Source organism: Apteryx rowi, unplaced genomic scaffold (assembly GCF_003343035.1).
Source record: "Apteryx rowi isolate R43461 unplaced genomic scaffold, aptRow1 scaffold_83, whole genome shotgun sequence".
Classification (NCBI taxonomy): domain Eukaryota; kingdom Metazoa; phylum Chordata; class Aves; order Apterygiformes; family Apterygidae; genus Apteryx; species Apteryx rowi.
Window position 1 is genome coordinate 233,710 of NW_020451127.1, and position 11,260 is coordinate 244,969.

Sequence of the window (11,260 nt, forward strand, 5' to 3'; positions counted from 1 at the left end):
CACACACACGGCGGCGGGGGGCGGCCCGGTGTCACCCCCCCCACGCACACAGACACCCCGTGGTGATGGGGGACACCGCGGTGGCGGCACGGGGTGGTCGCGGCCCCCGTCGTGTCGTGTCGCGTCGCGTCGCGTCGCCGCGCCGGCGGCCCTAAGCGGCTTAGCGGGGTCAGGAGCTGAGCCGGGAAGCGGAGCCGCCGGACGCGGGGACGGACGTCAGAGCGTGTGTGTGGGGGGGGGACGACGGCGCGGCGCCTCGGCCGCCAAGATGGCTCGCGGCCTCCCCCCCCACCCCCCCCGCGCGCCGTAACGCGCCGTAACCCCGCCGCTCCGCAGGCTCCCGAGCTGGCCATGCCGACGCGCTGCCCATCGCCCGGCCGGCCGCCCGCCGCCTCCGAGCGCACCTCCGAGAGGGAAACGCAGACCGCCGAGCTCTCCCTCACCCTGGTGGCCGCCGTCCAGGCGGTGGAGCGCAAGGTGGACTCGCACTCCACCCGCCTGCTCGACCTGGAGGGCAGGACGGGGATGGCCGAGAARAAGCTCATCGACTGCGAGAAGACGGCCGTGGAGCTGGGCAACCAGCTGGAGAGCAAGTGCGCCGCCCTGGGCACCCTCATCCAGGAGTACGGGCTGCTCCAGCGGCGCCTGGAGAACATGGAGAACCTGCTGAAGAACAGGAACTTCTGGATCCTGCGGCTGCCGCCGGGCAGGAAGGGAGAGGTGCCCAAGGTACCGGCGCGCGGAGGGGCCGGGGCAGGTGGTGGGGCCAGGATCCGAACCTGCGCATCCTGCAGCGCGCGTGCGGAAGGAGCAGCTCCATCCGGCAGGGCAGCTGCAGGGATGGAGCGGGGAGCGGGCTGAGCCAGGCGAATCCCCCGTTCGGGAGCTGGAGGAGGACCGGCAACGCGGCCGTCGCCCCGTTGGGCTGCCTGGCGTCTCCCTCCGATGGCATCCGCGCTGGGAGACGCATTTTGGGGCGAACATCCCCCCCCCCTCCCCTTCGAGCAAAAATGCTGGTTTTGCAGGTTTGCCGCAGGGTTCGCTGAGCTGAGCGGGCCGGTAGCGATTTGCTCTTTCGCTCCGCGGTTCGAGACACCGAGCCGCCGGGGTCGCGGGACGTGGGGCCGGGGCAGGAGCTGCCGAGGGGAAGCGGGAATCCCGGGGGCTGGCGGGCAGGCGACCCGCTCCGTCTCCTTACGCTTTGGGCTCAGCTGAGTAGAGCAACAAAAGACGCCCGACATGAATATTCATCTCCCATTTGCATTTCATGACTCTTTCGCTGAGAGAAAGTTTGCTGATGGGACCGTTTCATCCGCTTTAAAATGAGCGTTGCCGCTTATCCGGAGGGAGCTGATGTTGTATTTGCGAGGGGGGTGATGGATGCCTGGAGTCGAAGACGTCCCCGCGCCGCAGCCAGCACGCGAAGCGCGGCACTTCCCGGCCGAGCGGCTCCGTTCGAGTACGGCGCTGCTCTCCCAAGCCGGCCGCTCCCCGGATTTAGCCACAGGAATTACGGTTCGGCAAACAGCCTCGAAAACGGCAGTCTGCTCCCGGACAATTTGCAAGCAGAGATAGGCCTCGGCGCGTGAACGATTCAGGGGGAATTACGGGCTCGGTTCTGCCGAGAAGAGCTGTTAGGGACATGGGTGAAACGCTGGAGACTCTGCTTTGCTCCGTAACTAATAGTAATTCGGAGCCCTTCCAGCCTGGGCAGAGTTTTCCCTGGAGTTCTGGGGTAATCGAATCCGGGGTTTCACGTCAGCTCATCAATAGGGATGAGGTTCAGCCCTGGCGCCCGATTTTTATCTCGTTTGCACCAACTCAAGGCTTGGGCAAGCCCAGTGACCTCTGCAGAGCGGCTTCTGCCGGTGGGACCGCGGTGGGGAGCAGGGCAGTGCCGCCGGGAGAAGTCGCTGCCCGGCCTCCAGGCCGGTCCAGGTGTTTGGCCGAGACCTTTAATCTCTTAGAAACTTGTCCGGGAGCCGTTTTCAAATATAAACACAAACTGAGGTCCGTAGAGCAGCAGCTTCTCCTGATGGAGTTCGAACGCAGCCGTCTCGGTGAGCTGTAGGTGAGAGGAGGCGAATGCTTGAGAGGCAGCAGCGGTCGCGGGCAGCGGTCGGAGGTAAAGCGCTCCCGCCTTCTGGAGAGCCGGGAATCGGCCTGAGCAGCGCGTGACGCTTGTGATTGCAGGTGCCGGTGACCTTTGACGACGTGTCCGTCTATTTCAACGACAAGGAGTGGGAGAAGCTGGAGGAGTGGCAGAAGGAGCTTTACAAGAATGTGATGAAGGGGAACTACGAGTCTCTGATCTCCCTGGGTAAATAGGGGTTTTCTTCTCTCCGGGTGAAGGCGGTTTCTCGAAAGGTCCTGGCTGAGCGCAGTCCCGGGCATCTTCTAGCTCCTTCTGGAGAAGCAGAACTTAATTCCCCTAATGTCCCGTTTTAAATGGGGACTTGAAAAGGCAGAAGGAGGTTTCTAGTCCTTCTCTGTTGCTTCCTGGCTTTGGATGAGGATGGGCAGTGCGAGGTCACCCCCTACAAGGGCAGGAGAAATCTCAGCTATGCTGGGGTCAGAGGCAGAGCGCTTTTTTTGTTCAGGAGAGCCAGGGATTTACCTGGGGAGTCCTAAAATCCTGCAAGGAGAACGTGTGGGTTGGTTTTCTTCTTTAAGGTAGCTGCTCTGTGTGCGGTACCCGAGCTCCTGCCCGCTGCAGCACGGAGCCTTTCTGCCGGCAGGTTCTTGGGGATGGTCTTGAGTCTCACCATGTTTCCACCCCCGTGCACAGGGCAGAGGTGGAAGATCGGTGCCGGGACTCCCAGTACAGTAATCCCTCCCTCCATCCCTCTGTCTCTCAACAGACTATGCAATTTCCAAACCCGGTGTTTTGTCCCAGATTGAGCAAGGAGAAGAATCACGGGTCGGGAACGAGCAGGACTTGGAGGAGAGAGAGATCATTACCGATGCCACCGCAGGTGAGACAACAGCTTAACGCGGGGCCGAAAGGGGAGCCGAAAGGGACATCCAGGTACGGCTCGACACGAAAACCAGGCCAAGCGGAGCCCAGAGAGTTTGGCGCTAGGCGCTGACAGCAAGGCGAACATCTGCAATCAGACCACTTCCCTGGGGAGCCGTGTGCCTGGCGGGAAAGGAGGCTCGGTGCCCAGCAGGAGGACCCGTCTGCCTGCCCGCGGGAGGCACGGCCTTCCCAAAAAATCCTCCCCGCCCAACCCGTCGTGCGCGTGGTCCCCGGCTGCCTCGTGGTCTCTGGGTTTATCCTTGCAGCATCCCTCCGAGGCAGGAAAGCCGGCTCCCGTCCTGCGCCCCGGGGGAGCTGGAGAGCCGGAGGGATCTGCCCAAAGCCTGGCGCGACCCCCGCGCTCCGCCGCTCCCGGGGGCGAGGAGGCTTCTCGTCTGCTGGAGCCGGGGGGTTCTCAGCACCCCAGCTCGGGCGCGATGAGGCAGATGCGCCGCCCTGACCGGGGAAACCGAGGCATCCGCAGAGCCGAGGTGGGGGCCTGGCGTGAGGCCTCTTAGGAGAAGGAGCATCAGCTCCGCTGCTAGTCTCCATCCGGGGCCGGCCCTTCGGATTGGGGTTCCTGAGCCGGAAACCATGTTACCGTGAGGGATTTCTTCTCCCCGAGCGCTGGGAATGACCGCAGGCCGGGATCTCTCGTTGCTGCAGCTGGGATAAGGGTGGTGATCAAAACGGAGGAGCTCCTTCCCGAAGACAGTCCTGAAAACCCGGAGCTGCACGGGATGTCGGGGCAGTCAGAGGGGAGTTTCCAGAGCCCGGATGAAGAGGCGGCTTGTGAGAGCCCCTACGGCTCGGTTTCCCCTCCGAGAGACCTGCCGGGAACCAGCCTGGGCGACCCCTCCGAGTACGGAGCCGACTTCAGTGAGATCCAGAGGGTCATCGTTCACCACGGGGGCTGCGCAGGTGAGACGCGCGGCGCGGGGCCAAGCAGGGGGGGGAAGCAGCTCGGCAGAAGAGGGCGGTTAAATCCCATCAGCACCAGAGCTGGAGGCTTTCCGGCTGGAGGCCTTCCGGAGCGGCTGCGGCACCCTCTGGAGCGGCTGCAGTCACGCTTCGGACCAGGAGGAGGAGGAGGCAGCAGGCAGCCTCCCAGCTCAGGGGAGGAAGAGCCGGTTAGGTGGCCGTCCCGAGGGAAAGATTTGGGGGTTTCTGGTGGACCGTGGGCTGGACACGAGTCGCCAACATTACGCCCTTGCCAAAAAAGGGGCAAAGGCAGCGGGATAGACAACCAAGCGGCTGCAAGATGTGCGGAGTCATCCTCCTGCTTCGCTCAGCGGCGGTCACGCTTTGCCGGAGAGCGGGGCAGTGCTGGGTGCTGCCTGCCCGGGCGCTGCGTGGACCGCTCGGAGAAGGCCCCGAGGACAGGGATGGGAAGGGCTGGAGGTCGAGGACGCGCGAGCTGCTGGGATGGAAGGAGAGCGGTGGTGGGTTACAGGCCGTATCCTGGGAAAACCTTCCCGAGAGGGGGATAAGGAAGCGGTGAAACAGACTGTCTGGAACGCATGGGTTCTCCATCATTTGATGGATCGTCCGATGCAAATATCTGTCAGGAGAGATGGAGTCGGTGGAGGTCCCCGCTGGCCTCCGGAGGTCCTGCTCGGCTCCTGGGATCTGCTCGTGGCCAGCAGAGCTTGAGCTGGGGCTTGTCCGAGACGGCGGACGCTTTCGCCGGGGCGCGGGGGGGGAGCGGGAGCCGAGCGGCACGGAGGCGATGAAGCCGGCGCGGAGGTTTCCTTAGTGGATGCTTCCGGGTGCCTGACGACGTTCTGCTTTCCTCCCGCAGAGGACGGGATCGTGATCAAGACGGAGGAGGAGGAGGACGACGACCCGGACCCGCTGGAGCCGTGCGCCATGTTCTCGGGCAGGACGGAGCCGCCGGCGTTCTCCAGCCACGAGGCCGGGCTGGGCTGCGAGGCGCAGTGCAGCTCGGCGGCGCAGCCCCGCGTCCTGGCCTCCGGGCGGGCGAGCAAACCCTCCGCTTGCGAGAGGGACCCCGGGGAGATGAAGCCGGGCATCGTCCACCAGCGGAACCGCACGCGGGAGAGGCCCTACATCTGCCCCGAGTGTGGGAAGAGCTTCATGCTCAAGATCAACTTCATGATCCACCAGCGGAACCACCTCAAGGAAGGGCCCTACGAGTGCCACGACTGCGACCTCAGCTTCCGCAACAAGCAGCAGTTCCTGCTGCACCAGCGCGGCCACCCGCGCCGCGCCGTGGGGGTGCCCCGGCGCCCCGAGCACGGCCTCAAGCCCCAGGCGCGGCCCCCGCCGCCGGGCAAGCCCTACAAGTGCTCCGAGTGCGAGAGCAGCTTCAGCCACAAGTCGAGCCTCAGCAAGCACCAGATCACCCACGTCGGCGAGCGGCCCTTCACCTGCGGCGAGTGCCGCCGCAGCTTCCGCTTGCAGATCAGCCTCATCATGCACCAGCGCATCCACGCCGGCAAGAGCGACATGGCCTTCCTCTGCCCCCAGTGCGGCAAGAACTTCACCCGGCCCTCGCACCTCCTGCGGCACCAGCGGACTCACACCGGCGAGCGCCCCTACCAGTGCAGCCAGTGCGAGAAGACCTTCAGCGAGAAGTCCAAGCTCACCAACCACTACCGCATCCACACGCGGGAGCGCCCCCACGCCTGCGCCGTCTGCGGCAAGGGCTTCATCCGCAAGCACCACCTCCTGGAGCACCAGCGCATCCACACGGGCGAGCGGCCCTACCACTGCGCCGAGTGCGGCAAGAACTTCACGCAGAAGCACCACCTCCTGGAGCACCAGCGGGCGCACACGGGCGAGCGGCCCTACCCCTGCACCGAGTGCACCAAGTGCTTCCGCTACAAGCAGTCCCTCAAGTACCACCTGAGGACGCACATGGGAGAGTGAGGGGGCCGCTCACGGCTTCCTCTCCCTCCTTCCCTCCCTCCTTCCATCCCTCCATCCTTCCTCATGTCTCCCCCCTCCCCCCCGGCTCAGGGCATGGACGTCAAGGAAGCTTTGTGGTAGCGCCGCCGGCCTGCTGGAGACGGCTAGGCCGACTGGAAATAAATAAATTAATTAAAGCAAGCGACGCGCGGCAAAAAATTAAAAGATTATATATATATGTAATTAACTGAAGCAGCTGATTTAGGGGGAATCCTCACCATCAAAAAAAAAAAAGAAAAAGAAAAGAAAAAAAGAAACCTGTACAGGGTGTTTTGCCGGAGTAGGACTCTTAACTGCTTTTTAAATCTACTGTTTGGTTTTTTAATAAATGTGGAGGAACTTTTCCTTTGGTAAGCAAACTTAGGATTGCCAGGATTTTCCTTTTTTTTTTTTTTTTTTTGGAAGTGCTGCTTGTGGCACAGCCCCTTTTGTCCAGGAGCTCTGCAGAGGCCCCGACTCTCCAGGCGCCCGCGCGTGGTGATGGGGAGCTGCCGGCCGGCGGCGGTGAGTAGCGGACGCAGGCGCCGGGAGGCTCTGGGGCTGCGTGACGGGATAAAACACCATCTGGAGCAAAAGGAAAATTTTTCCGGGGGGGGATCCCATCAGCCAGGCTCCTGCGAGCCCATGGGGGCAGAGGTAGACGTGTTGGCCCCACCGCTTCCAAGCGCCACCGTCCAGCAGGGCCCCCACTTGTCCCCAAAACCCAGGAGCGGCCTGGTGGTCCCCGGGGTTGGGAGCAGCCCCGGGCGCCGGGCAGGGACCCCCGGGCTGGCGGGAGTGAAGGGGGCTGGCGGCGGGCGGCGGAGCCCTGCACCGGGCGCAGGGCGGCGGCGGGGGGGCTCCGGGGCGGGAAGCAGCGCTGCGCCGGGCGGAGGGCGGCAGAGAAGCTGTTTGCGCCTGCGGTGCCCGGCCTGCGCACGCGCGCTCACACCTGCGCACGCTCGCGCTCACGCTCGCGTGTCCGTGCACGCTCAGACCTGTGCGCACTCACACACACATCTGTGCACGTGCACACTCACGCTCACACATCCTTGCACGCTCAGACCTGTGCACACTCACACCTGTGCACGCTCACACTCACACCTCTGCACTCACACATCTGTGCATGCTCAGACCTGTGCACACTCACACTCACGTGTCCATGCACACTCACACTCAGACCTGTGCACACTCACACCTGCGCACACTCACACCTGTGCGTGCTCAGACATCCGTGCACACTCACACACCTCCGTGCACACTCACACTCACACCTGTGCACTCACACGTCCGTGCATGCTCAGACCTGTGCACACTCACACTCACATGTCCATGCACACTCACACCCCTGCACACTCACACACCTCTGCACACTCCGACCTCTGCACACTCACACATCTGTGCACACTCAGACCTGTGCACACTCACACACCTGTGCACACTTGCACTCACACCTGGGCACACTTACACCTGTGCACGCTCAGACGTCCCTGCACACTCACACACCTCCGTGCACATTCACACTCACACATCTGTGCACACTCAGATGTCCGTGCACACTCACACTCACATCCATGCACACTCGCACTCACCCCTGTGCACACTCACACCTGTGCACACTCACACCTGCGTGCACTCAGACATCCGTGCATCCCCCCCCCGCCCCGCGCTGCCCGGCCCCGGGCGAAGCCGCGGGAGCGACACGGGCCGCTCCTGCCGCCGCCGCCGGCTGCTCCCCGAGGCCCGGCACCGTGCGGGGGCCCCGGCGATGCTCCCTGCAGCCTCCGCGCCTCGCCCCCGGCCCCACCGGGCCCCGCCGGGCCCCCCCGGCACCGCCGCCGCCTCCGCGTCCGGTCCCGCCCGCGCCCGCCTGGGGGAGGAGCGGGAGTGCGGGGAGCGGGGACGGGGTGGGGATGGGAGCGGGGAAGGGGGAGCAGGGACAGGGGAGCAGGGATGGGAGGAAGGACGGGACTGGGGACAGAAGCAAGGACAGGGAGCGTGGATGGGAGAGCAGGAACAGGGAGTGGGGATGGAGAGCAGGGACAGCGAGCCAGGATGGGGAGCGGGGATGGAGAGCAGGGGGCAGGAATGGGGACCAGGGGTGGGAGAGGCGAGGGAGAGTGGGGACGGGCAAGCAGGGCCCAGGAGCAGGGACGGTGGAGTGAAGACAGGGGATGAGGGGATGGGGACAGGGACAGGAGACCGAGCCAGGGAGCAGGGCCTGGTTGTGGGGATGGGAAGCAGGGGATGGGAACAAGGAGCAGGGATGAGGACAGGGACAGGGACAGGGAGTGGGGCTGGGGGAGCAGGGATGGGGGAGCAGGGGCAGGGAATGAGGATATGGGGATGGGGAGCAGGATGGGGAGCAAGGATGGGAAACGAAGATATGGGGGGGCAGGGACAAGGAGCAGGGATGGTGGATGAGGATATGGGGAGCAGGGATGGGGGATGAAGATACAGGGGGGCAGGGACAGGGGATGAGGATATGGGGAGCAGGGATGGGGGATGAGGAGATGGGGATCAGGGATGGGGGATGAGGATATGGGGAACAGGGATGGGGGATGAGGAGACGGGGAGCAGGGACAGGGGATGAAGATATGGGGAGCAGGGACGGGGGACAAGGATACAGGGAGCAGGGACAGGGTCTATCCCTGGGCTCCTGTGGCCACAAGAGCTGTGTTTGGGCCCCTCTGCCCCATGGACCATCCCTGGCCTGGGCACCCACTGCCCTGCCAGCCCCCGGCTCCCAGTGCTGCCRCCTGGGCACAGCCCCCGGCCCTGGGGGCCACCTCGCACCCTGCGCACCCCCTCCGGCATGGCCACCACGCTGGGGCCTGAGGGCTGGAAGAGAGCAAATGTCACCCCAGTCTTCAAAAGGGACAAGGAGGAGGACCAGGGAACTGGTCAGCCTCACCTCCATCCTTGGGAAGGTGATGGAGCAGTGCATCCTGGAGACCATCTCCAAGCACATGGAGGACAAGAAGGCAATCAGGAGGAGTCAGCATGGCTTCACCAAGGGGAAACCACGCTGAACCAACCCGAGAGCCTCTCTGAGGGAAGGCCTGGCTGGGGAGATGAGGGGAGAGCAGTGGATGTTGTCTACCTTGACTTCAGCAAGGCTTTCGACACTGTCTCCCAGAACATCCTCATAGACAAGCTCAGGAAGTGTGGGCTRGATGAGTGGACAGTGAGGTGGATTGRGAACTGGCTGAATGGCAGAGCTCAGAGRGTTGTGATCAGCGGYGCAGAGTCTAGTTGGAGGCCTGTAGCTAGCGGTGTCCCCCAGGGGTCAGTACTGGCTCCAGCCCTGTTCAACTTCTTCATCAACGACCTGGATGAAGGCACAGAGTGCACCCTCAGCAAGTTTGCTGAGGATACCAAACTGGGAGGAGCGGCCGATACCCCAGAGGGCTGTGCTGCCATTCAGAGAGACCTGGACAGGCTGGAGAGGTGGGCAGAGAGGAACCTCATGGAGTTCAACAAGGGCAAGTGCAGGGTCCTGCACCTTGGGAGGAATAACCCCATGCACCAGGACAGGTTGGGGGTGACCTGCTGGAAAGCAGCTCTGCSGAGAAGGACCTGGGAGTGCTGGTGGACACCAAGGTGACCATGAGCCAGCAATGCGCCCTTGTGGCCAAGAAGGCCAATGGTATCCTGGGGTGCATGAGGAAGAGTGTTGCCAGCAGGTGGAGGGAGGTGATCCTGCCCCTCTCCTCAGCCCTCATGAGGCCACATCTGGAGTGCTGTGTCCAGTTCTGGGCTCCCCAGTRCAAGAGAGACATGGAGCTACTGAAGTGAGTCCAGTGAAGGACCACTAAGATGATGAAGGGACAGAAGCAYCTCTCCTATGAGGAAAGGCTGAGAGAGCTGGGCCTGTTCAGCCTGGAGAAGAGAAGACTGAGGGGGATCTTATCAGTGCATATAAATATCTGACGGGAGGGTGTGGAGAGGATGGGGCCAGACTCTTCTCAGTGGTGCCCAGCGACAGGACGCGAGGCAACGGGCACAAACGGAAACACAGGAAGTTCTGTGTGAACATGAGGAAAAACTTCTTCACTGTGAGGGTGACAGAGCACTGGAACAGGTTGCCCAGAGAGGTTGTGGAGTCTCCATCCTTGGAGATGTTCAAAAGCCACCTGGACATGGTCCTGGACAACGTGCTCTAGGTGACCCTGCTGGAGCAGGGGGTTGGACCAGATGATCTCCAGAGGTCCCTGCTGACCCCAACCGTTCTGGGATTCTGTGACATGAAAATACATGCACACACACACACGCACACACACGCACACACACGTGCACACACACACACACACACACGGAGGCACACACATATACACACATGCAGGCACATGCCAGCACACATGCATCCAGGGTGCTCACACACGCACACATGCACACACACACACACACACACACAGAGTGCACACTGACACACCCACAAGCCTCCCCCCACAGACACACACCGACTGACACACCACACATGCACACACACACTGACACCCCCACCCCTCCACACCCCCACCCACTGACACACACCCCAATAGACACACAGACACCCACGCTGACAGACACCCCCCACACTGACATTCACCTGCACACACACGTACACACACCCCCAAATCACACACACGCTCACATTTGCACACACACACAAACACACCACACACTCAAAAATACACCCACCACACACACACTCTCACACTCAGTCAGACTCCCACACGCTCTCACACTCACACACTGACACACACACACACTCACACTGTCACACACACTCATGCTCACTGTCACACATACACTCATACAGTCACACACTCTCACACAGTAACAGTCACACACTCAGACACTCTCACAGTCACACACAGTCACACACAGTCACACACACTTTCACACACAGTAAAACAGTCACACACACTCACTGTCATGCACACACTCACACAGTAAAAGTCACACAAACACACTTGCACTGTCACACACACACACACACACACAGTAAAACAGTCACTCACACAAACACACTTGCACTGTCACACACACTCTCACACTTACAGTAAAACAGTCACACACACACACACTTTCACACACACAGTAAGTCACACACACACTCACTGTTGCACACACACACAGTAAAACAGTCACACACACTCACTGTCACACTCACTGTCACACACACACACTCTCACACAGTAAAACAGTCACACACTCACACACAGTCACACACACACACAGTCACACACACACACACCGGGAAACAGCCTCACACACACACACTCACGCCCCCGTCACACGCCCTGTCACACACCCGCTCCCTCGCTCACACAGCCCCGCCCCCGC

General features: G+C 62.2%; 2 protein-coding genes across 2 annotated transcripts in view; both read left to right on the top strand.

The window, feature by feature from the left end:
- The window catches only part of LOC112977391, a 41,599-nt gene extending 35,415 nt beyond the window's left edge, over positions 1-6,184 (top strand). The window contains exons 16-20 of the mRNA XM_026089715.1: positions 269-729; positions 2,194-2,320; positions 2,862-2,975; positions 3,686-3,940; positions 4,821-6,184. Of these exons, the coding sequence (XP_025945500.1) occupies positions 269-729; positions 2,194-2,320; positions 2,862-2,975; positions 3,686-3,940; positions 4,821-5,911 (2,048 nt within the window). The 3' untranslated portion in view covers positions 5,912-6,184. The remainder of the gene's footprint in view (positions 1-268; positions 730-2,193; positions 2,321-2,861; positions 2,976-3,685; positions 3,941-4,820) is intronic.
- The window catches only part of LOC112977412 (E3 ubiquitin-protein ligase TRIM7-like), a 10,958-nt gene continuing 4,943 nt past the window's right edge, over positions 5,246-11,260 (top strand). The window contains exon 1 of the mRNA XM_026089755.1: positions 5,246-5,251. The gene's annotated coding sequence lies outside the window, so the exon portion shown is untranslated. The remainder of the gene's footprint in view (positions 5,252-11,260) is intronic.